This window comes from Aspergillus puulaauensis, chromosome 6 (genome assembly GCF_016861865.1).
Source record: "Aspergillus puulaauensis MK2 DNA, chromosome 6, nearly complete sequence".
In the NCBI taxonomy this organism is placed as follows: domain Eukaryota; kingdom Fungi; phylum Ascomycota; class Eurotiomycetes; order Eurotiales; family Aspergillaceae; genus Aspergillus; species Aspergillus puulaauensis.
The window spans coordinates 1,852,541-1,876,426 of NC_054862.1; the positions used below are offsets into that span (position 1 = coordinate 1,852,541).

The following is a 23,886-nucleotide window of genomic DNA, read 5'->3' on the forward strand; positions in this document are numbered from 1 at the left end:
CTGTACTTTTTACCGCCACCTGATCTATGACACCTCACCAATCGGCGCCCCGCCAATCAATACCTTTAGCTATTGGAGTGGCCTTGCTTGTAAGGCGAGGGATGGTCGACTTATCAGGCGGAAAAGAATTGAGGTTGGGAGTCAAGGGCGGCAACTGAATCATGTTCCAAACCTTCGAGTCCCTCATCCGTACCTTGCGTACCTTGGTACCTGATTTCACTCCGCACAGAACCCCGACCGTCCAAAGTTTGCAATGAAAACATGTGCGAATCCATGGTTGAGCCCATCTCCGCATCTGAACCCAACTCCCGAGAGTTTTGGAACCGGTTCGGTTGTGGCTTTCTCATTTACAATCGTTGGTTCTTCATCTGTAAGCGAGCAGTTTTTGTTTCAGCAGTTCCCGGTGTGAAACAGGAACCGACCGAGTTTATGAGCTTGATGACTTTATGAGTTTGATTTGGTAAGACCGTGCGACCATACGGTGTTCACAGAGTCGAGACGTCGTTCGAAAGGAGCAGACTGGTCCAATAAGCGAGAGCTCTGGTAGACTTCGCGTTTCAGATGCTGAAATGTCCCCGCATCAAAATTCGAAAGAGTAAGCCAGTCAGCATCCATCCATCCATCTTTCCTGTCGGCGATCTTTGTCTTGTGATTCTCTTGTGATGTTTGGTTCTTCTAGCGCTGGGAGAGCAGGATGAGTAAGTGATAAATGTTCCTGGCTAGGACTTCTTCACAAGACGGTTGTAAGTTGTCGCGATTTAAACACCCAGCCCTCACCCCAGAGGCTTTTCGCTACAAAGATCCGGCTGGTATTTCAAGTGCGACTGCGCTCCTATGCGACTGTGCGAGACAGTTCAATTTGGGCTCCTACCATAAGTACACAGAGCAAATTTAGGCATTCTGCCTCAAACACCCAGCCCTTGTCCACGAGATTTCTCGCTACAAACACCCGGCTGGTCTTTGATAATGCGTCAAGTGTGACTATACAACTGTATGAGACAGTTCAGTTTGCGACTCCCACCTACGAGTGCATAGTGCAAACTTAGGCGCCCTAACATAGGCTTAGTATATTGCGAGTCTTCCTGACATTGTCAGTTCGCCAACAAAGTTGGGCATTGAGCTCCCGATTATCCATTGTTGGCGGCACCATCCGCCTCCAGCCCACCAGACAATTCAGCCTCAACAACAAAGAAACTATGCTCATGTTTAGCTATCAATATGTTGTCTTCCCCAAAAAGACTCATGCCTGCCCTTTCCAATCGTTTCACATTGCTGTGCCGCAAAATAGTCGGCGGCAACCACCAAGTTTCTCCACTCCCGATAGGACACGATTGGGCGCTGAAGTCGCTCATGCCCTCGTAGCCGCCGCCGAGCCTCGCCAGCTTGTTAACTTGGCCCATTCTACAGCGCTAACATGCTAAATTTGGTGTTATTGCATGGCGAGTGGCAGGGTTGTGTGCGACATAAGAATAACTGGCCCTTCTCCGGGCCGTTGGAGCTTCAAAGTTCCTCGCTCAAGTAAACTCCCCGTCGCATCACCATGGCTCAGCATACAGAACAAAGGCCATCCATACCTATACCACAGGGCTTCTCGTCGGCGAGTACTTTACGGTCGGAGGCGATGCCCTTCAAAACAGCCTATTCCCATCAAATTCCAACCGACGTACAGAATAGTTCAGGTAAACCATTGAAAAAGCCGGCAGGTTCTATTCTAGCGCTTATCTTCGAGGGGTTTCTGTGCTTGATCGCCTTATGCTTTATAGGTGAGTCTTCGGTCTCAGCCCTTCTATTGGCACAATCGAAGCTCAGACTATTGCGTTTCGAATAGCACTCGCACTCGTGGCATTGTGCATCAGGAACAGACCAACAGGCGATAGCCTGGGATCTGCCATGGAGGAGTCCATGAAATTGGTATGTATATCAAGCGTTTTTCTTTTATTTGTAGTTGAATATCAGGAATATTTACCTAACGAGGTATGCTTTGTAACCAGGGCCCAACTTTATACCCCATCCTCTTTGCGGCCTTACTTTCCCGCTCTCTAAAAAGTCTCGGTCGGTATTTCGCCCAACGGTCTGTTCGCATGTCGGTGAGTTTCGTGGAGCCTGTGGTGGTAGGGAAACCTCAACATATTAATATACACTCCAGACATTATGGGCCCTGATGAATACCAACTCGACGGCGGATCCCCTCCTACATATTGTCAGTATGCCTGCCTCTGTTCTTGTATGGGTACTATTGGTTCTGTGGGCCATGTCGCCATTAGGGGGCCAGAGCACTATTCGGCTACTATATAAAACAAATACAACTGACATAACTCACCCCGAACTTCGCTATTGGGATAGCGGTCCATTGGGAAATATGCTTGTTAGAGTGGGGATCATGGAAGCAAATGATGGCAGCTTCCCATGGACGATGCGAGACATGTATTCTGCCAGCCTGATGCAGAGTGTTGACACCAAAGTTGGACCGCTTGATCAATGGGGAAATGTGAAGATTCCACGCTTGGAAGCAGGAAACGCATCACAAGCTGACTCCGCTGGATGGATGCCCATCAAGAGACCGCGTTCGCCCGAGACATTCACATCTCTACTTGGTATGCCGATAGTCAGCCTGCCAGAGATGAAAAAGCAAGGAGATCTCAATTTCACAATCGAAATGACATATGTCGAGCTCTCAAACCCAAAAACGTTCTACAGAGAGAAGAACAGCACTAATAATGATGGAAAAGGAATGAACATAGAATGCATTGACTGCAATCTTAATCAGCAAAGCTTTTTTGTTCGGTCACAAAAGCTTATGGGTCTGCCTACGGATTATTACGACGGACTGGATACCAATATGCGGAACCTCACCGAACCACTTACCCTTCGGTTTAACAACACTCTTTACAACACCTCAGTCACAACATGCCAGGTAACTCAACGCATGGTGGAAGCATTCATTGAGTGCGAGAATGGGAGCTGCGAAGCTACCAAGGTCCGCCCATCAACCACCGATCACCGTCCAAAAAACTTCACAAGCTTCGACTACTGGGCATGGATCGTCCTGGAATTGATAACCGGCGTTAGCTGGCAAGACTACCAACGAGAAGTAATGTGGGGCGGAGGCTCGTCTACGCTGTTTCTAAATAATTCTGGTTTGTTTCCCACCCAATCGGGAAGAGCCGGTGAAGAAGTACAACTCAACCTGACCGCGCTTGATCCGGAGGTGTTTACTACGCGGGCATCCATTCTGCTGAATACTGGAATTGAGGTCTTCATGGCCCCCACGGCATTTTCTGGTCAGCTACCAACCAACCTAAGCATGTACGGACCGGCCCATCTACCCGGTAATGGACTTGAAGTCACGGCCTCGGAAGAGGATTACAAGGCTTTCAATATATCAGTGTCTCGACCCCCAAATCCGGTCTTGGAAGTCCTAAGGGCTGATGCACCTTTCGTGGGAGCCACGACCAATGCCACTTTTGTGCGTTACACAGAAGTCTACCGGCCAGATTACGTCTGGGTAATTATCCTCATTATAACCTCAATTGTCCTGTTTACGGTTGGAGTCGCGGGAATCGTTGTCAGGCTGAAAACGCTGGCGCCAAATATGTTTGACCCCGTGGTGGGCTTGACATACAACAACCCGTATATCTCCGCAAACGGGAAAGATTACGATCCACTTGACGCGGATGAACGGGCCAGACTCTTTTCTAAAAAGACGGTTCAACTGGGTGAAGTGGATGACTACAAAGGAATCAAGGCTGTCCTTGGTGAAGCGGGCTATGTTACGCCATTGCGGCTGGGTGTTCCATATCACTGAATTACAACCGCCATCTGGCTACTCTCTATGCTGTTTGCTCGGGCCAATATGAATGGCCATCCACTTGCAGTTCTCTTAGCGACGAGCGATTCATGTGCAAAGTTTTGCTTACAAGCGCCTCAGAATAGGTACGAGGTTACATAGTTCGTTTTAGAATGCTGACAGGATAGAAGAATAGTCGCCAGGGTATCTGATCAGGAACCCTGTGTGACAGACATTTCTCAGCATGAATATATGAAACACAACTGATTGGATATAATTATTCAAGACGAGATTATTTCTTGCACAACGTCCATCATAGGTAGTGTAATGCGACACTGCTAAGGATCTACTACTCCAAGTGGACTTCAAGTTATAATCGGGACAAAATGGAGTACTTCCTTATGAATGATGTGCGATGGCAAGCATAGCCCCATTCCATAGTGCCCTCTGCTCGGGGCGATCATGTAACGTCCGTGCAACAAAGCATGTGTCTCTCATATTTTCCGAATCCCTGTCAATAGGTAACTGAATAATGTCAATAATGCTATTGTCTGCCTCCCCTGTACGACATTGGGGCCAGAAAACGGGGGAGGCAGTGTAGTGTGTTTCGGGATACGGAGTTGAAGAGCACGTACACACTAAAATAACGAACGGTTAGCGCTGCCAATATTATTCTTAAAGGAAGGTCTCGACTCAGTCGATTGGTTCGATTCTCTGGATTCATGGATTGTCGTCCTGTCGGCACGGCATGGCCGGGCCCAAGGTAGATAATGTCTGCTCAGCCACTGGATAATCCACTTGGTGAAACCTGCCCCCAAGCTCCTGCTTAACTCTATCCTGTACTTTTTCTTTTTTCAATAGGGGATGAGTGACTACTTCCGGATCCGAACAAGATCATCTCAATATTTTTTCTGTCAAGAGATCTATCTGCTAACTTAGTGCGTATCGGGTTGCAAGGCGGGACTCTGTAAGTATCCTGAACATTCCTTTAGGCGTCTATATTTCTGTTTCGCAGGAGAAAAAGAGTTTGATCGTTGTTACAAGTCGTGCCACAGTACTCCAACTACACGACTCACGCGTATCCTCGATTCTTCGTAGGCTATGGATTTGACGTTCGAGATTGGATACGAGATTCCTCATTTTCAGCCCGCTCAGATCCCTGGATCAGCGAGCTTCAGCTTCAATTCGGACTGTAAGGCTGCGGTCGATCCGGATCCGTCGCGGATACCCAAGGGGTCACGCCAGGGCAGTCTGTCAAATTGACCGCGGTGGATGTGATGGCTACGCCCGCGGAGTCACAATCCTTTAGCAATGACACGCTGCGCGGCCCTATTATCCAAAGAAGGCAGTTTTATACGATGTAGTACCAATCCTTCAATCGACTGACTGGGACCACCGAGAACTCACTTCTTCCCCTTCTTCTTCCCCTTCTCACCACCAGCCTCTTTCTTCTTTTCAAACCCGCCCCTAACCAATGCGTCCCGTCCAGCAGCATTGATGATCCGAAACCGATCCGGCCCCAAATGCACACCACCGTACCACCTTGTCACGACGACGACGACATCCCATACATCCATCAACTGCATCAGATGGAGAAGTCGCCCGCCCGCAGCCGTCTCCCCGTCATCGTCGCAGTCCTGGATTATCATCTCCGTGGTTGAAGCCGGAGATGACCCTTTCCCGCCGCCTCCTCCGTCCTTCGATCCCGCATGTGACGCCTTGCTTAGCTGCCGAATTCGCCACGCACTAATATTGTGCGTCGCAGACGCAACCTTCTTGTCACTCGCGAGCAAATAATCCAGGTAAGTCTTCGCCTGGTCCAGACTGGTAACATGGGCCGCGCGCGCAACGAAGACGGATTTCTTTTCGGAGATGACCTCGGAGAGAATCCAGGGTGGTGGTTCGGAGAGACCCATGCTCTCATGCAGGGTGAGAGAGGCAGTGGTTGCAGTTATGTTTTCAATGCCATCGTTGTCGGCGGATGCAGTCGCTGCCACGGTCTCTGTTGATGTAGGATTCGTGCTTGCGTCGTCGGTGCCGATGCGCAGTTCTTCAAACGTCTCGATAGCTTCGTTTATGAGATCGAAAAGGCATACCGCGCCGGGTTGGTATGTCCGGCTGAGAATATCTTCGAGGACATCGATGGCGATTTTGCCCTCCCCACGTGAAGCTGTAGATGCTGTCCCGGTTATTCGAGGGGCGGTATCTGGGTATGTTGCCTCGAAGGCGAGGAGGAAGGATAGGTTTGCATGGTTCGGGATTTGGAGTTTGATCGTTGTCGCTGCTTTCGTTGGAGACGAACTCGAATTCCCTAAGTCTAGCGTTGAGGTAGAGCTAGATTTAGACGTATCTGATATCGTAATAGTATCCGGGTCGTAGATAGCATTAATGGCTTCAACTTCCTCTGCGAGGTCGGCGTTGAGATCAGACATTTTGTGTTCGGTTGAGGGGTCGTTCAGTAGACAAGACACCTTTAGCAGCGCTCTATTACAACTTAATCGTCGAGTGGTAATTTAGGCCAAAATAAGAGGCAAGGGACTCTATAAATTCATTTGCAATAGTGTACTGCTAAAGGTGTCTCTGGGTGGTGGGTTGGGAATGAGGTTGTTGGAGATTTGGACGCGGCGTTAATCTCCCCGCACTGCATAATTTTACAAGTTGTAGGTATACCGTAACGAGCTGCGTTGTACTACCTTGATTAGTAATGTATAAATCGGGCATAATGCTGCATGAGATGCACATCAGAGCTGAAATCCACATTCCAACATCAACCACTTCATGAATACAGTTTCTTAAGCTTGCAAAGAATTGCTGTCTTGATTTGTGTCGTTACGTCGTTATGCACTTCTGTGAATTCGGATTCCAACGCCAGATTCATCTCAAATTTAACACCCCATTCCCATGAAATTAAGAGACGGCTCTATCTGCAGGTGTTCCACCGCTTGCGCCGTGTCATCATCCTCAAGGCCATCGAGATTCTTTCTCTGCCAGAAGGTTCGGAAACCGTCCACCAGCCGCTGAGCAATCGGAGCCACATCATCAGCAGGCATCGCAGCAAAGCACAACCGGAAGTACTTATAACCGCGAGCCTTGATTTCATCCGTTGGCGAGAACATCGCTCCTGTGGCAAGGAGGCAGAGATGCGGCCTTTGTATCAAATGCGACCATAGGGCTTTTGATAGCCTCTCGGGTCTGTACTTCCGGCGCAAGGGGTGGCTGTCGAAGTCCGCCTTAATCCAAACAAACATTCCTCCTGTGGGCCAAACGAAGTCGTACATCTGAACCTTATCCAGAACCTCCCATGAGTCTTCCTCATTATTTTCGCCCAAGGTCAGATCATCCAGTCTCTCAGTATCAAGCACGATATATTTTCCCTCTTCCAGACCACTGCACATCTGCTGCATGCGGTGCTCGTATCCCGCACGTAGGCCCTCAAGCCACCGAACCCAGCCGTCCATCTGCCATCCTTTCTCATCATCACTGCCCTTCCGTGCATTGATGGACTTGTCATCTGACTGCTGGCCAAGGATCATTTCAGCTACCAGCGCTTGGACAAATCCTGAGGGAGCTTGAGTGGTTGACTCTGCAATACGAGCCAACCTTTCAATTACAGCTGGCTGTGCTGTCATCCAGCCGAGACGGCAGCCTGGGGCAATAGTTTTGGAGAAAGTGTCAAGGCGAACAACCCGGCCGTCGGTATCGACTGACAGGTAAGAGGGCACAAGAGAATCAAGGAACTCGTATCCAGAAGATTTTTTCCCAGCGTTATAATTGCTCGGTGTCAAATGCCGGTTAATTGGAGTGTTTCGGTATTCCGCTTGTTTTTCCTGGGCTGACGGGTATTGCAGATTCCAGTATGGGTCGTCTTCCACGATGACAACGTCATATTTATGGCAAATGGCGTAAATCTCCCTACGACGTTCGACAGACAAGGTGCCGCCAGTCGGATTCTGGCCGATGCTTAAGACAGACAATTAATCGACGAAGCAAAGGTCATTGACGAGTTACTCACGTTACGGTATACATCAGATGCGGGCGACGGCCTCTTCGGAAATCCCAGTTTTCCAAAACATCGTCCAACCCTCCCGGGCCATGCGGCAGCATACCCTCCGCGTCTATGGCTACCGGGACGATATTGAGTCCTCTTGATTGAGCAGCCTGGATGCCGTTCATATATACATATTCCTCACAAAGGATTCCTTGACGAAGGTGTACCCAATCACGATCGGGATCCCACGGGTTGGTGAAGGCTTCAATGGCCTTAGAGAACCCATCGGTTGCACCTGTGGTCATAAGGGTATCTGGGCCACCGGCATACGGAACGTTCGGGTGAAGATGTTCACGAACGAACTTATTCACAAATGTCGCCAGAGGAGGAAGCCCTTCAGCGGTGCCATATTGCAAGGCTGTTGTGACGTCAATCTTCTGCTGGATGGCGCTCTGAGAGTCTTTGGGTACTGTTATCCGTTCGCTCGGCTGTGGGCCCTTGGCCTTTCCACCTGGAACTGTTGGAAATCGTTGAGAACGAGCGGTCGATGCTTCTAAGGTATCGTACGGAAAATAAGAGGCATTTGGCAGTCCTACAGTAATCAAATTCGTGAGAAGTCAACCAGCTAATGTTGAATCAGAGGCCGTACCGCCCGCCAAGTTGGCAATGCCGGGGATGAGAAAGTACTTGTAAAAGTCTTTCACGGCACTCGGCGCACGCCGCTTTGTTACGAAGCTGAAATAATGGGACAAGTCCACTGGAGGCGACAAAGAAGCCATGGTGAGGGATGTCTTTGCGCTCAGCTATGGCCGTTGATCAGGCTGTCAACTCATCGCCTCCCGGCCCCGGGTTATAAGGCTCTGTTGGAGTTGGGTTAGTTAGTTAGTTATCTCCAATTTGCTTGATAAGCAACTGGAACCAAAGAACGGCTCATTTCCACAGCCAATGGCACCATCTCGATGGCGAGACCTGCCCACAATCGCTTTGAATGGATGGAGAACAAAGAGAATGTGGGGAATGAGAAAGATGGCCGTGGCCATCGTCTTAATATCGGCAAAAAATTGCAAAGATTGAGCATGGCCCTGAGAGTAGAGTCTAGATTGAGGACCTGAAAGCAGGATAGCCGTTACTAGCCGTTAGAGAGTTTTAGTATGACACACAACCGCCGCAACAAAAGCACTCTGTATGCAGTGATGCACGGGATGATCTCCCCACATCCTTGTTGTGCCTGAGCGATATCTCGTCCACTCTCCTGCAGATCCAAAACTACAGCCTTAAATTTTATTTTTTTTGTCAACCAGAATCACCCCAAACAACTCATATTTTCTTCATTTGCTGTCACCCAGCCTGCCCTGATGATCGGGATGCGCCTCCCGATGACATAAGCACGATCGGCGCCAGCGCGCCACCCTCCGCATGATCTCGTCCGCTTACCGGTCTCCGCCCTCTCAACTCTCGACTCGACTCTCTCCCTCCTTCCCCATCGCTCATTCCTAGTGTCTCGACTATCTTTATCCAATCCGCCCTCATTATTTGATAACCGCGATTTCGCATTGATTGCGCTCTTTTGACGCTAAAATAGGCACTTCCACTGGTTGAGAGGGTCCGTTCTAGATCAGCCGGCAATCCCGCCTCTTGGCTGTCGAGAATCTATATCCATCGCTTTTCTCCGCTCTTTCGTCGTTCATTCGATCTACTCCCTAAGGCCATCCCAGAATGTTAGGAGAAGGCCCAGGTGATGGTTCTCGGGTGTATATACCCCCTGCTGTAGAGGTTGAAGACCAATCCGACGATCCCGACGCCCCCGATCTACTCCCTCGCCATGTCGACACCGGTCCTACCGTTCTTCCCGTCTGGTTACGGGAATCCTCGAAGTCTTTTCGCTGGAGCTGGGTCCCCTTACCGATCCGAAAGGCTGCTCGCACTACCGCTGAATTCGTCAAGGGTCCAGACCCGCCATACCCGCTCTTGTTGAACCCTCTGTTTCCCCAGATCCAGGAACTGCCCAAGCGGTACTTGGACAAGTTCTTCCCGAAGCGCAAACATAAAGTCTCCCTACTTTTACTCCTATATTTCGCTTGGTTCCTGCCGTGGGCTATCCTATTCCTGCACTCTCGATCTGCGGGTTATATTGAAGGCTACGGGCGGCCTATCACACTGTCTTGCTCGAGTACCTTTTGGTAAGTATATCTGGAAGTTTATGTCAGTTATATCTAACGAATGTGTCGCAGGACGCCTGGTAATGGTTGTGGACTCAATGGAAACGATTGCCGTCCTTTCACCGCCGCGGCAACCCCGTTCCGATGCCCGGCCAACTGTCGAGACACGAAAACGATCGAACCTTATACCTTTGGTAATCAGACAATCAATTATAGGGGACTTGTCATCGGAGGACCTGAGCCGGGCTCGGATGAGCCTGGCGTATATCGTGCCGACAGCTTCATTTGTCAAGCCGCCCTCCATGCAGGAGTCATTGACAACGATGGAGGTTGTGGAGTGGCCCAATTGGAAGGAGCGGCGCATTCGTTCCATACGTCCAAACACAATGGAATCAGCTCGCTCGGTTTTCCTTCGACCTTTCCCAAGACTTTCAGCTTCGTCGAGCCGTCGTCAGATGCCACTTGCCCGCAGGATCCGCGATGGCCCCTACTAGGCATCACTATTGGGGCGCTCGCTGCCCTGTGGCTCTTCTGCTCGTCCCCTGCGGTGTTATTCTTCAGCACGTTCTTCATGCTTTTTAGCCAGGTTGGATTGGTCTCTGATCCACCACCTCGGGCTGAACTGGCCGCTCTTATGTCCGTCTTCGTCGCTCGGCTTCTCCCAGCATCATTTGTTGCATATGTCCTGTTTAGATACTGTGCGCGACCACTCTTAACGCCGCTATCGTCCCCTATCTATCAGTTCAGCAAGACCTTGCTCTTCTTGCCTCCTGCGTTCTTTGGTGGTCTGAACAACTATACTTTCGCAAGATTGATCCCCCTTGAGCGTCTGACGCCGCATGATATTCAGCAACAACCCGGTGCGAAGCTCGCATTAGCCATAGTCATTCCTACCGTCCTCGGTATCATCTTAACCCAAACCCACCAAATTCGCATGGGTGGCTTGATGCCACATTACTTGAAGGTGTACGGAACGATGGCGCTGATTCTTCTGATTCTGCTCCCACTCCCCGGGCTCCGTCTTCGCATTCACCATTACATCCTTGCGATTCTCTTGATGTATGGGACGGCTTTCCCCACTCGGCCATCATTAGTCTACCAGGGATTGCTGCTTGGTCTCTTTATCAACGGTATTGCCAGGTGGGGCTTTGCTTCCATCATCGAAACGCCCGCTGCGCTGGGCGAACAAGCCCCAGGCCCCGGTGGGTCGCATGGATGGTGGGGAGGCACCTCACCCCATGTCAACGATAGCTCTGTCACCATTTCTCTCCCAGATAGAGGCTCCGGCGAGCCCTATCATGGCAACGGCAACATTACGTTCACGCTATGGGAGCGAGAACGCATGGACAAACTGGGTGTGGACGGAGTCTCGGTCCTAGTCAACGATGTTGAGCGCTGGCGCGGTTACCTGGACGAGGACCCCGCGGGAGAGTTCACCTGGCATCGCCACGGCCACGCAGGCCTCGAACTACATCACACATCCTCAACTGACGGTGATTTCGAGGTCTCGTCCTCGGAGCTCGAGCTCGAACAGATTCATCCCAGCGACGAGGGCAAACCCGAAACCCTGTTCTTCCGCTTTGCGTTCTTGAGGGGCGCCGAGGCAGGAAAGTACGGGGGTTCTGGGGTCTGGCTCGAGGAAGGGGACTGGATCTCGCCCCCGCCGCCTAAAAACTAGATTTTTCTCCTTTTATTTTCGGTTATCTTTATCGGGAGTACTGCGTACTAGACCGGGATATACTCCACCTATACCCTGCGGTGTTTTGGGTTGGATACGCACACGATCAATTTGGTTTGGATTTGCATATCATGAGTTATGAATGAAATCGGTTTTATGGAACCGTCTACACAATATATTATTCCGTAGCAGTAATTGCATTCCCGTTACTATTCACAGGTACCTGGCGAATGGTGGGTATTAAAACCGAAACAGCGGGCGGTGAAGAGCCGAGGCCCCCGTTCTCAATTACGTATCCGCATCAACACCGAGAGCTTCCATCTCCATCGCATCTTCCTCAGTCCATATTCCTCACATCAGTCTCCTTCACATGATCCATATATCATACGCACTTACTTAACGCCAATAATGGAACACGCAGACCCCTTTCTTCAAGTCCAAGCGTAAGCGCCGCCTACAAAACAACCTGCCACACTAGCTAACAACCAAACCCAGCGACGTCCTCTCAACCCTCGGCACTACAAGACCCCTATTCTCCTCATACCTCCGCATCCGCTCTCTCGCAAAATCCCCCTCAAATCCGGAACTTCAGCAAGCGCGCTCAGAACTCGAAACAACCCTTACAGACCTTACAGCGGATCTCGATGACCTAGTCGAGAGTGTCCGAGCTGTCGAGCAAGACCCGTACCGGTTCGGGCTAGAGATAGAGGAAGTGCAGCGCCGTCGCAAACTCGTCGACGATGTGGGCAAGGAGCTCGAGGATATGAGGGGGGAGTTGGTGAAGGTTATTACGAGTTCTGATGCTGCTGCTGCTGGGAAATCCAAGGGTGCCGGGCTTCCGAATCCAGCGGAATTCGATGATGATGATTCTGAGGAGCAGGGAGATGATTACTATGCTGAGATGGAGCAACAACGGCAGACGGAGCTTATGCATGAGCAGGATGAGCAGCTGGATGGGGTATTTCGGACGGTAGGGAATCTGAGACAGCAGGCGGATGATATGGGGAGGGAGTTGGAAGAGCAGGCGGTTATGATTGGGGAGATTGATACGCTCGCGAGTCGGGTTGGGGGGAAGTTACAGAGTGGGATGTCGAAGTTGAAGTGGATTATCAAGAAGAATGAAGGTGGGTATTATTTTTGCTCATTCATTGCATTGCATTATTGATCAATCTGCGTTCATTAAATGCGTCTTCCAAATTGGGCCTTTGCTAACTAAGGTATTAGATACGATGTCGTCGTTCTGCATCGCGCTCCTGATTTTTGTGCTCGTTTTGTTATTAATACTGGTCATTGCCCTGTGAATACGAGGGTAGTTTTTGTTGAAGAAGTCCTTTTGGCGCGATTAGACCTTGGTCTTCTTGCGGGGGTGCGACTCGTCTTCCTCATCTTCCTCATCCTCATCGTCGAGTTCGTCAAAATCGAAATCCGGGGTGTCGTCGAAGGATTGGACTGGGAATGTTAGCTGTGGGTGTGTCGAAGAGACGGTGGCAGACATACCATAGTATTTCAGGGCGTTGGGCCAGAGGTCATCAGCGAGAGCATTGGCCAATTCGGGTCCATCAGGGAAGGACTCGATCTGGTCAAAATCATCATCGACATCCTCGTCATCATCAGCCTCATCATCCTCGACGTTCTCTCCCTTGAGGATCTTCTCGAGCTTCTCGTTCTCCTCCTTGGTGGCCGCCGCGGATTGTTCAGCGGTCACATCACCTCCACGGTAGCCGAAGAAGTTGAAGAAGCTCTGGCCAGAGGACCCTCCCATGGGGTCATCATCCTCCTCTTCCTCCTCCTCATCAATAGCCTCGATCACGGCAAGCTTCTCAATAAGTTTCTTGAACTCGGGCAGCTCCTTGCGGTCACCGCCCTTCTTCTCAGCCTCGTACAGATCGCAGGTGGCATCGAGCAGACCCTTGGTGACATCCATATCCTTCTTCCAGTTGATTCGAACGGGCTCCGAAACAAGGCCATCCCAAGTACTCTTCTTACCACTGGGGGTGGTCAGAATCTGCTTGCGCCAGTAGAAGTCCTTAACAAGCTTCTTGTCCTCGAAGAACGGGTTCGTTTCGCCGGTGTTGAATTCGAATGTGAAACGAACGCTGCGGGGCTCGCCCTCGCCCTTCTCGTTGACTTCGAATCGCTCGACGGTCAGGTTGCTCAAGGAAGAGCCGAGGATCGCCGCATCAGAGGATGTGATGTACTCATCGATCTCGCCGGGCGCGTTCGACAGCACGCGAATCCAGAAGTTGGTCTGCACTTCAGGGTGCGAAACGATCTTGGCGCGCTTCTCAAAAAGCGGGCGGAAGGAGACGATGGACTGGCGCACTATTTGAATTCAGATATCAGCATACATGTACAATCAAAATCTTCTAGCTCGTTTGTCACAAGGTGTTGTGTAGCTAGGTAGACTAGGCGCGAACGCGCCTGATCAGAACCAACTTACATTGCTCAACCTCCGCGCGGATAAACTGCTGCTCCAAAACACCAATATCCTTAGCAACCTGAGGTGGCACAATGGGCTCAGAGACGCGCTCCGCCAGGTCCTGCTGTTGATCGTTCGACATCGCGCTGGCTGAAAATTAACAATGACGACACGGGCGCGTAGGGATGTAGGTAGCTAGATAGCTGTAGCTGTAGCTGTAGCTGTAGGAAGGGAGGCCGGGCAAGTATTCCAAGAGTCTCAATTGAGAAACAAGACTTGCAAAAGATGAAGATGAAGTAGGAGTAGGAGTAGTGTAGCTAATCAGGGGACGGGGAGAAAAAATCTGAAAAATTGCGCCTGAGAAACTTAAGTCCGGCGACGGGGTTGGTTTCGTCACTCTTTTTCCATTTCCGTTTTGGACTAGACCGCTTGGTTGCGGGATGTTGCTTGCTGCTTTAGCTTGAACGGTAGGACTAAAGCGGCGGGCGCACTACTATGGGGCATCTACTCTTTGACCAGGTCTTTTGGCGTTGCTAAGGTTCTTATCTTGAGGATGTATCATTTTGTGATTTGTATCTAACGATATAAATTCTGGGTTTGGTCCTAGTATACACTATTTGACGATCATATCTTGTGTTTTGCTACGGCATTCTGCATCATATGTACTCCAAGTGTTTGGACATGACCTAGACAATTATTGGACGCGCGATTGGATAGATTTGCTTGCTTTACAGGCCAATGATGTTCATCTAAATTCACAATTCATGTATCATCTTACCCACCGTGCTGTGAAAGTATTGCATTCCAATCAAGCTTGACAATGCGACTGCCACAGCATGGGCAATCTGCATAATGTATTCGTATGCTTGAGGTATATTTTAATACTACGTACCTGTAAATATTTAGTTCCTGGTCTGGCATCATAGAATGGTGTATATACCATCAATTTTCAAAGGTGTGGAGGTTGGGATACCTATGGTATAAGTACTCTCGTTTACATGGAAATTGTCAGATATATATCCACTCAAGATCTCAGCAGAAGACGAGATGCCGACATCGTTAGAAAAAGCTCTAGCACCTAAATGGAGAAACATCTCAATCTAGGAAAACCATGGAAGTTTAGACAAAGTCTGGAGCATCACGAGACTACGATCACGGCTTCTTCTCTCGTCACTCCGGGGCATCTTAGGTTCCGCCACTTCGCGCCCAGTTCTGGGGTCTATCCAGTATCCACAAACTCGAGCTGATGTTCGAGAATTGTTCTGTTTCCGGATATATTTTCCCGGAAATAAGCCGAAGCCAAATTGTTTGACACAACTCGTGGGTTTTATTATTGTTGTCTGAAATAGAGCCGCAAGGACTCAATCATCAAAGTCCAACTCAGCATGTGAGCTACTCCAGCATCGAATCTTCTTTGCCATCCAACACCATTTTGTTCGAGCCAAAGAAGGAAAGAGTCGGCGATGTCACTCCACGTTCTTGAGGTGAGGAAAGAGTGGCGGGGACGAAAATGTCTCAACTCTCAACGGTACACTAACACCAAGTGGCTCCAGATCTCCTTGCCGCATCCACAGAAACGCATTCCGTACGTAATGGACCGCTGCTAAAAACCCTCTGCAACACCACGAAGAAGAATAAGAGGGGCAGACGATGCACTTACAGTTTCTTCGAACTTCCGGCTGGATCTTCTAAAGGTAAAAGAGACGACGACAACCCCGCGATTCGTGATTGCATTCTGGTCCAGACTTTTATCTCTCCCGCGATCGACGCTTGAGGTGCCTGAAAGATTTTCAAGGTCGGCCCCATCGCAACGCTTCAGTTTTGCGCTGCCTTTGACATTAGGGCTAGAGAGCCACGCTCTTTCCTTGTCATCGCACCACAGAGATATCTCCCTCCTGCCTTGCGTGTCCTTCGTTAAGTGAGAGCCTTGTCGGTCTACTTTAGTGATTATCTACAAGTTGCAAATATGGTTGCCGCCGATGATTTCATCCCCGAGCTGGCTGAGGGCCAGACGGAACAGCCAGTCCCCGAGTCGCGGGTATTGATTATCATGACTGGTGGTACAATTTGCATGCAACCATCGCCAGTGGGGCTGGTACCTGCTCGAGACTTCCAGGAGCAATGCTTAGCGCGGGTGCCTACGTTCAACGATGGATCACACTCGACAATGATGGATGTTGTGGCCAACGACGCGGGGGAGATCAAAGGCCATCCAAGCCTGCGAACCCCAATGACGGCATATGGCCGACGAGTGAGGTATACCGTCTTTGAATTCGATGAACTACTGGACAGTAGCTCTATCGATGCCAAGGGTTGGGCTCAAATTGCGCAAACCATTGAGCGAAACTACACATATTTCGATGGGTTTGTTGTGCTCCATGGGACAGACAGTCTGGCGTATACCTGCTCCGCACTGAGCTTTATGCTCAAAAATCTCGGAAAGCCTGTGATTGTCACTGGAGCACAGGCTCCAATGCTTGAGCTACAGAACGATGCTACAGATAACCTTCTGGGGTCGCTGGTTGTGGCTGGCCACTTCATGATTCCTGAGGTCTGCCTGTATTTCAACAACAAATTGTTTCGTGGCAACCGGTCCACCAAGGTAGCGGCAAGCGACTTCAATGCGTTTAATTCGCCCAATTGCGCGCCGCTGGCTGTGACAACATCGATGCGCACAAATGTCAACTGGGAAATTGTAAACCGGCCTAAAAGCCTCGAGCACTTTAGCATCCAAACTAACCTAGACACCACCCATGTCGCGTGCCTCCGCATCTTCCCGGGTATCAAGCCAGAGATGGTGGATGCAGTATTGAAACTAGATGGTCTTCGTGGCCTGGTCTTGGAAACATTTGGCGCAGGAAATGCACCTCACGGTCAAGACAATGCCATGACCAAGGTCTTTGCTGACGCGATTTCTCGAGGAATTGTCATTGTCAACATCACCCAATGTGAGCATCCATGGCGTCAGGAAACGATCAATGCGCTAACCTGAGTAGGTCTGACTGGCAGTGTCAGCGCAGTTTATGCTACTGGAATGAGCCTGTCCAAGGCTGGGGTAGTTGCAGGGTTGGACATGACTACAGAAGCAGCACTGACCAAGCTTGCCTACCTGCTTGCGCTCCCGGGGGCAACACCCAAGGTGGTAGCAAACAACATGTCTCTGTCGCTTCGTGGCGAATTGACAGAGTCGTCGCAGCCAGTGTTCCGCCATCCAGATGGAGCTCTGCCCGAGAGAGTCCAGGCGCTCACAGTCCTGGGGTACGCTATCGCCCAGGGGGACCTTGCTCGGGTTGAGGAAATTGTAAAGAGCGAGCACCATTGGTTGCTGAACGATGCCGACTATTCCGGAAATACTCCAGTGGTAAGCCCTTCCCCCTCCTCTGCGCCCTTAAGAGTGGCAGCAATGTTGACACTACTCTATCCAGCATCTTGCAGCAACATCACCATCGGTCGATATTCTGCGGTTCCTGCTCCTTCAGGGCGGGTCTGTGCATCTACGAAACCGCAATGGACGCACCCCGCTTTTCCTGGCGGCTAACGCTGGGCTGTCAGAACACGTTCATCTGCTTCGCAAATCGGGAGCGCATTTACACTCAGACGAGCGGACAGCAGCGCAGCTCCTCGCCCGACGGCGGCCTGGAACCTGGGGCCTGGCGGGCATTGGGCCACGTGAAATCAGTGACAGGGAGATGGAGGAGGCAGGCGATAGGTACCGCGCGGGGTCGTCGCACTGGCCGATGGCGGGATCAGCACCTTGACATGACATTTTGATGAATGATTGACCCCAGGATTATTACAGCAGCGATAGACTACGAAGTTATGCTTGCATGGAGTAGAATTAGGCATTTCTTGTTTGCTTCCGACTCTGTATGAATAGACAGGGTTCCTCATCGAAAGTCGGGGTATGCATGGCAGGCACCAGGCTAAGACGATGCCAAAATTAGCGAACTCTGTGGAAGAAATCGCTGGATGATCTGGTAGGGATCGGGGTCTGAAGTCTGAACCGGCGGGACAGCCGAGAGCGTGCAGAGAGTGACCTCATGAAACGAGAATTACGGGCTCCTACCCGGCAGGCCAGGCTAACCCCAATGAGGCTAAGCAGGGCGTGCCCCTCCCGCGGAGTTGGCTGCTGCTCCGAGTAAGAGCTATCCCCGCCTCCAGAATTGCGCCATCCGATTCTCTCGAGTTGACAGATGGGCCATCTCCCAGGTGGTTTGTGATGTTTAGTCTATAATGAGCAAGATCACGATCACTATTGTTGGCAAACACTGAACAGCGTGTAAAGTGCACTAGACAGTGGATCCTAGGGTCCCCAAGACAATGGAGATGGCCTTAAATTCGCTCAGTTTCTTGGCAGCACCGTGGAAAGCCGCCGCACACAGATTGGCTGGCTGGCTGAGCGCCGGAACATTGAGTCGGGATTGTTGGGTTGTAGCCTGTGGGAGTGGCAGAAAATGTCCTTCAGCTGCCATTATTGACCTGATTCTCCCAGGACCTTCTGTTTTGAGCAGCGCTGTCATGTATCTGGGGGATGTGGTGTATTTGCTTTTTATCCGCCCTAGAAATCCCCTAAAAGGCTTAGGCTGCGATGTCGCGATTGACTTCAGACCACAGCAACAGTCCCAGCTCGGCCAACTCCAGAGCTACTATCGGGAGAAAGGAGGGAACAGTAGTATTCACGGGGTGTCGCTAATCGCATGCTCCATCTGATACCGACTCTCGGCCCAGCAGAATACGTGTCAAGCTTCGAGGCCTCAGGCAGGCAGGGCCGTTACGTAAAGAAAAGGAGCCGCTGGCCAACGAACGAGCAGCTCTCGCCAACTTCGGCCCTGCGACTTTTGTGCGATCTTCGGTCTGGACTCTATACCTTGCCTATGGACGGTGTGATAATGCCCACAGAGATTTCTGAGCGGACAGTGGACGGTGGACAGTTCCTGTGCGCCGAAGACCGAATACTAATAGTGAAGTCGTTGCGCAATCGGAAAAAGAAACGACATTAAGTATTGAAGTTAGTAACTAGATCGCTGCATGATCTCCTCGACTCTATAGACTGCGATTCGGTGACTGATTCGTATTACTCGATGCCAACATCGGAAGGGAATCGGAATGTCGACAGTCGAGCATCAAGCAGCCTCAGTTTGCCAGCACCTGACACTCGGAACCAGCCCAGAGCCAGAACCAGACCAGTCCTCCCTCCGTACCCACGTCTCGAATATCAAGTGATTCCGGCCGAAAATTTTTCAATCCTAATCAGGTTCGCATATCCACTTCGGTCTTGCTGGATCCTCTCATTATTCATAATTTCCATCCTTAGCTAACAGAAACCCTCACCTTGGAGGCACGCCGCCTGAGCTGCATCCTCGCGGAGATCATAACATCTCTTATTTCTTCTGAGCCCCTTCCTCTTGCACCATCGATTTCCGCAATTGCGGCATTATCGAATCATCGCTCGCTTGCCTATACTGCCTGTCGCCCCGGGCTTCTTATACTTCCCTGCTCCAGGTGCGTTCTTATCTTGACCCAACTCCTCCGTCCTGCCCTTTCCCGCTTCCCCACGCCGCCCTCCTCACTCTCCAAGTCTCGACTCTCGAGACTCTGTGCTGCTGCGCGCTCCATTCGTTCCACTCGCATGCTCCGACTGAGTCTGTGTGTCGGATTCCACCTGACTTTCTCCAGATTCCCTCCGAGCCCTCCCTTCTCCATTAGGTCTCGGCTCCTGCTGCTGCTCGTCCACTACCCCGCATAATTTTTTATCGATTTTTTCCCAGTTCCTTATCTCTCCGACTCGCTCATCAACCAGCATTCGCCTCTCAGAGCAACGCAAGGATCAAGTGAGGACCAGAGGCCTGGTCGAGAGAGAGAGAGAGAGAGAGAATCATCGTCAACCGTCCCAATGACGATGCAGAAGAAGACAATTGCCGTCGTGAACGCGACGGGACGCCAGGCGGCTTCCCTCATCCGCGTCGCCGCCGCCGTCGGACACCACGTACGCGCGCAAGTCCATTCCCTCAAGGGCCTCATCGCAGAAGAGCTCCAGAGCATCCCAAATGTCACATTGTTCCAGGGCCCCCTGTTAAATAACTTTGAGCTGATGGACACCCTCTTCGACGGAGCTAACATCGCCTTCATTAACACAACGTCGCAAGCGGGCGATGAGATTGTCATTGGAAAGGCGCTCGCCGATGCCGCCAAACGCGCCGGTACAATTCAACACTACATCTACAGCAGCATGCCAGATCACTCGCTCTACGGCCCATACCCGGCTGTGCCGCTATGGGCTCCGAAGTTTACCGTGGAGAACTACGTCCGCCAACTAGGCCTCCATTCGACCTTCGTTTATGCTGGAATCTACAACAACAACTTCACAAGCCTACCATACCCGCTCTTCCAGATGGAACTCATGCCGGACGGCACTTTCGAGTGGCATGCGCCTTTTGATCCAGACATTCCGCTACCTTGGTTGGATGCAGAGCATGACGTTGGTCCGGCGCTGCTGCAGATCTTCAAGGACGGTCCTCAGAGGTGGAATGGTCATCGGTAGGTGGTTGTCTTGACAAACTTGACAATTGGGTGCCGGATTGTTGCTAACTGTTATAGAATTGCGCTCACTTTTGAAACGCTATCTCCCGAACAAGTATGCGCGGCCTTCTCCCGAGCTCTCAGCCGCCGCGTAAAGTACGTCCACGTTCCCAAGGTCGAAATCAAAGTCAACATTCCTGCCGGATACCGGGAACAGCTTGAAGCCATCGAAGAAGTCTTTGGCGTGCACAAGGCACCTTACTTTCCCCAACCCGAATTCTCCCGTCCTGCCGCTGGATCTCCCAAGGGATTAGGTCCAGCCAATGGCAAGGGCGCCGGTGCGGGAATGATGCAGGGCCCCGGAGGTGTCATCTCACAACGTGTTACGGACGAATCCCGCCAGTTATGGCAAGGCTGGCGAGACATGGAGGAGTATGCGCGCGAAGTCTTTCCCGTGGAAGAAGAAGCCAACGGGTTAGACTGGATGCTATAACAGTTGGGCGAAATTGAGCGCTATCGGAAAGGAAACCCCGCCTGCCCAGGACGACCGTGCGAGCGCGCGAAGAAACATCAGTTCCCTAAGAAAGCGGGACGTTGCAGCTTGCATCTCAGGTCAGTCGGTGAGTCGCCGGACAAGACCTTTTATCAGCGACATGACGTGAGCCGGTGCGCGCGATTGGTCCGATAGGGAGATTGCATATCCATCGCCCTGCCAGCCAACCTATCTTACCTACCTTACCTTGTCTTATCCTGGATTCCCCCCTCAATCTCAATTTCCCCACCGAAAACCAACCAACCTCTCGAGTTCGAGTTTTGTCTGATACCAAACGACATCTAAATCGCGCAATTTTTCATGCATTCATGGCGGATTAGCTTGGGTTTATTTTTATACCTACACCTTTACCTCACTTGGAGCGAGCAAAAACAAAGAGCAAAAACACCAACCGTCTTCTATCCGGACCTCGTGTCCATCCCGAAGTCGGAGTTCGAATTCCCTCACTCTCTTCATCTTTCTCTCCCTTTCCTCTCCCTATCGGCGCTCCTTTCCCCAACATCACTCTCCCCAAAAGAAAAAGAATTATATCCTACCTATTTAATGGCTTCACTATTGAGCAAAGAATCCATCAATCCTTTTTCCTATCCATGCATATGAAGAGGATTGAGCCTACCTACCTACTCAACTAGTAGTAGGACTGTAGGAAGGAAGACATGATGTTACGAACTTGCACCACGAGACACAAAAAGTTACACTCTTGATCTGATGTCACTTCAGGTTTCTTCAATCTTATTTCTTATTTCTTCTTTTTCTTTTTTTTATCTTTTTCTTTCTATATATCTCCGGCGTTACCATATTCATGATTGATTTGATCGTCTCGTCTTGACTCGACTCGATTCGACTCGGCCTGACCGGACCGGACCTGACTACTACTGGTGGCTGTTTGACCAATTCAGTGAGGATACCATTTCTACAACAAATTTATCGTTTCTTCTCTTCTCTTCCACATAGCCCTTGTCACCTTCGCACCGTATACTATCACCTTGATAAGGACGGAATACGTACCATTTAACTACATGCTAGCTAAGACAAGGGCCACTTAATAAATCCCTAGCCCGGGTTTTAAGTTTGAGCGTGAGTTTTATGGAGCCAGGGAGGAAAAAGAAAACATGCGTTCTAGCCCATCAACGTTCAAATATGCCGAACCGTATTTACATGTTGAAGTCTGCGTAGACCGTCGATATCGAGTCATGGTCATGTCGGATCGGGTCTAAATCAATGAAACAATCACCTGGAATGGACAGATCTAACTGTTAACCTGCCTTGGTGTGCTGTGGTCTGTGGATATGCCGCGCGTGAGTTGGTGGGGTGGGACGAGCTTGAGATAAACTGTAGATAAATAGATATGATATGGTATGTGGATTGCTTGATAAGATAATTTACTTGGCGTCTGCAGTGTCTTAAAGCTACTGGTAGATCTGGTGGATAGTGAATAGTATTTGCTTTTTCTTCTGGGATGTTGACATGACTCAGATTGGGCATATATATGTAGGGTTAAGATGGTAACGGCATATCAACGTATATTATATATTAGGTTGGTGATAGCTGTAAAGGCATTTAGAGAAGAAATACGAATACTTCCTCCTTCATCGGTGCGGTTTTTTGATGATATATGCATAAACATATCGAGTAACTATAGAATAATGCTACCGGCAATCAAAATACCCATTGACATTTAGGCGTCCTTCTGTGTCGCTTACATGCCAACAATATATAGTTAGTTTATAGGGTTCATATCATCGAAATGGTGGATTTTACGGTTTGACCATGAAACACACCCGTGCTTATTTAGCTGTCTTTCAATCTGCTTATATGCCGACACATATTGAGCACCGACTTGCTAAACACCATTCATTACCAATGATACTCTCACACAAAGGCTACTTGGTACTGAGGAGTCTATAATAGCAAGCGACTAATTGAAATATTATTTCATCCATAAGAATATTCGCAAATTGTCTTGGATACAACGTCGAACCATCTCTCACAACGACAGGGTCATCTGTAGTTAATAAGTTCCAAAAATGCAGTCTTGTCCGGCAAACATCTCATGATTGTCAGTTGTCACTTACGAGAATGAGGACGAGATACCTGGTCGACTCCTGATCAGAAGGTTTGCACGGATCCTCGTTAATTTCCTTGTGCACACCGATCCAACACTACAGGATTTGGCTTATGGTCATGCCCATCAAACAATTTCCATCCGATACTACAGAGGGTGGCAGTGCCCTCTGCTTCTTGCGTCTTGCGTCTTTGCATCCTTGCGCCCCTACCTTTTGGTGTTGGAGTTTCTCTTTATTGGTCCTGGCGCGAGTACGTAAACGAATCCCAATAAACTCCAACTCGTCCAGTCCATGCAGCTTCGTCGTAGCGAGACGTGGTATTTTGCAATTCAGCCCCCGCGCAGGCGAGAATGCAATTTCAACGTTGTCCTATCAAAGATCGTGCGGCGGAAGGTTCACACCGTAGTAGACATAAGCTAGCCATCCTTTGCGATGGTATCATCCGGGCATATTCCAGTTTTTGAAAGGCGCACCAAATCATAGTGATGGAGCATATACCTAATGCGATTGCGCAGCAGCACTTGTAGTTGCATTAAGCAGGCACCAGCCATTCCCAGGCCCGTCTATCACGCTTGTCTTGCGGAGATGGGGCGGTTTCTATAATCTCGGTGCCCGGGGAGTGGGGATGGATGTACAGTGGGTGGCTTTGGTGGGAAGGAACACCCCGGCTGTCTGTTGGTGTTGGTTGCGCCTTCCCCGTGAAGGCCAAAGAGAAAC

At 50.3% G+C, this 23,886-nt stretch overlaps 8 protein-coding genes across 8 annotated transcripts; 5 read left to right on the top strand and 3 right to left on the bottom strand.

Moving 5' to 3' along the window:
* Positions 1-1,540: 1,540 nt before the first annotated feature.
* On the top strand, positions 1,541-3,805 carry APUU_60703S (uncharacterized protein; the record flags this gene model as incomplete). Its single annotated transcript, XM_041693972.1, has 4 exons — positions 1,541-1,763; positions 1,829-1,911; positions 1,992-2,087; positions 2,147-3,805. 4 exons carry the CDS (start codon positions 1,541-1,543, stop codon positions 3,803-3,805), a joined length of 2,061 nt encoding a protein of 686 aa, XP_041559849.1.
* Positions 3,806-5,190: 1,385 nt separating this feature from the next.
* On the bottom strand, positions 5,191-6,219 carry YIH1 (IMPACT family protein; the record flags this gene model as incomplete). The annotated part of the gene is made up of 1 exon (XM_041693973.1): positions 5,191-6,219. The coding sequence occupies one exon, from the start codon at positions 6,217-6,219 to the stop codon at positions 5,191-5,193; it is 1,029 nt and encodes a 342-aa protein (XP_041559850.1).
* A 453-nt stretch (positions 6,220-6,672) lies between these two features.
* On the bottom strand, positions 6,673-8,554 carry APUU_60705A (putative aromatic amino acid aminotransferase; the record flags this gene model as incomplete). Its single annotated transcript, XM_041693974.1, has 3 exons — positions 6,673-7,747; positions 7,800-8,367; positions 8,425-8,554. The coding sequence occupies 3 exons, from the start codon at positions 8,552-8,554 to the stop codon at positions 6,673-6,675; spliced, it is 1,773 nt and encodes a 590-aa protein (XP_041559851.1).
* A 937-nt stretch (positions 8,555-9,491) lies between these two features.
* APUU_60706S (LCCL domain-containing protein) lies at positions 9,492-11,612 on the top strand (the record flags this gene model as incomplete). Its single annotated transcript, XM_041693975.1, has 2 exons — positions 9,492-9,955; positions 10,007-11,612. 2 exons carry the CDS (start codon positions 9,492-9,494, stop codon positions 11,610-11,612), a joined length of 2,070 nt encoding a protein of 689 aa, XP_041559852.1.
* Positions 11,613-12,020: 408 nt separating this feature from the next.
* Positions 12,021-12,913, top strand: APUU_60707S (SNARE domain protein; the record flags this gene model as incomplete). The annotated part of the gene is made up of 3 exons (XM_041693976.1): positions 12,021-12,055; positions 12,108-12,736; positions 12,837-12,913. The coding sequence occupies 3 exons, from the start codon at positions 12,021-12,023 to the stop codon at positions 12,911-12,913; spliced, it is 741 nt and encodes a 246-aa protein (XP_041559853.1).
* A 41-nt stretch (positions 12,914-12,954) lies between these two features.
* On the bottom strand, positions 12,955-14,173 carry APUU_60708A (histone chaperone napB; the record flags this gene model as incomplete). The annotated part of the gene is made up of 3 exons (XM_041693977.1): positions 12,955-13,061; positions 13,110-13,934; positions 14,053-14,173. The coding sequence occupies 3 exons, from the start codon at positions 14,171-14,173 to the stop codon at positions 12,955-12,957; spliced, it is 1,053 nt and encodes a 350-aa protein (XP_041559854.1).
* A 1,824-nt stretch (positions 14,174-15,997) lies between these two features.
* Positions 15,998-17,789, top strand: APUU_60709S (putative lysophospholipase; the record flags this gene model as incomplete). The annotated part of the gene is made up of 3 exons (XM_041693978.1): positions 15,998-16,979; positions 17,028-17,392; positions 17,457-17,789. 3 exons carry the CDS (start codon positions 15,998-16,000, stop codon positions 17,787-17,789), a joined length of 1,680 nt encoding a protein of 559 aa, XP_041559855.1.
* A 2,135-nt stretch (positions 17,790-19,924) lies between these two features.
* APUU_60710S (NmrA family NAD(P)-binding protein) lies at positions 19,925-21,043 on the top strand (the record flags this gene model as incomplete). Its single annotated transcript, XM_041693980.1, has 2 exons — positions 19,925-20,568; positions 20,629-21,043. The coding sequence occupies 2 exons, from the start codon at positions 19,925-19,927 to the stop codon at positions 21,041-21,043; spliced, it is 1,059 nt and encodes a 352-aa protein (XP_041559856.1).
* Between the last annotated feature and the right edge of the window lie 2,843 nt (positions 21,044-23,886).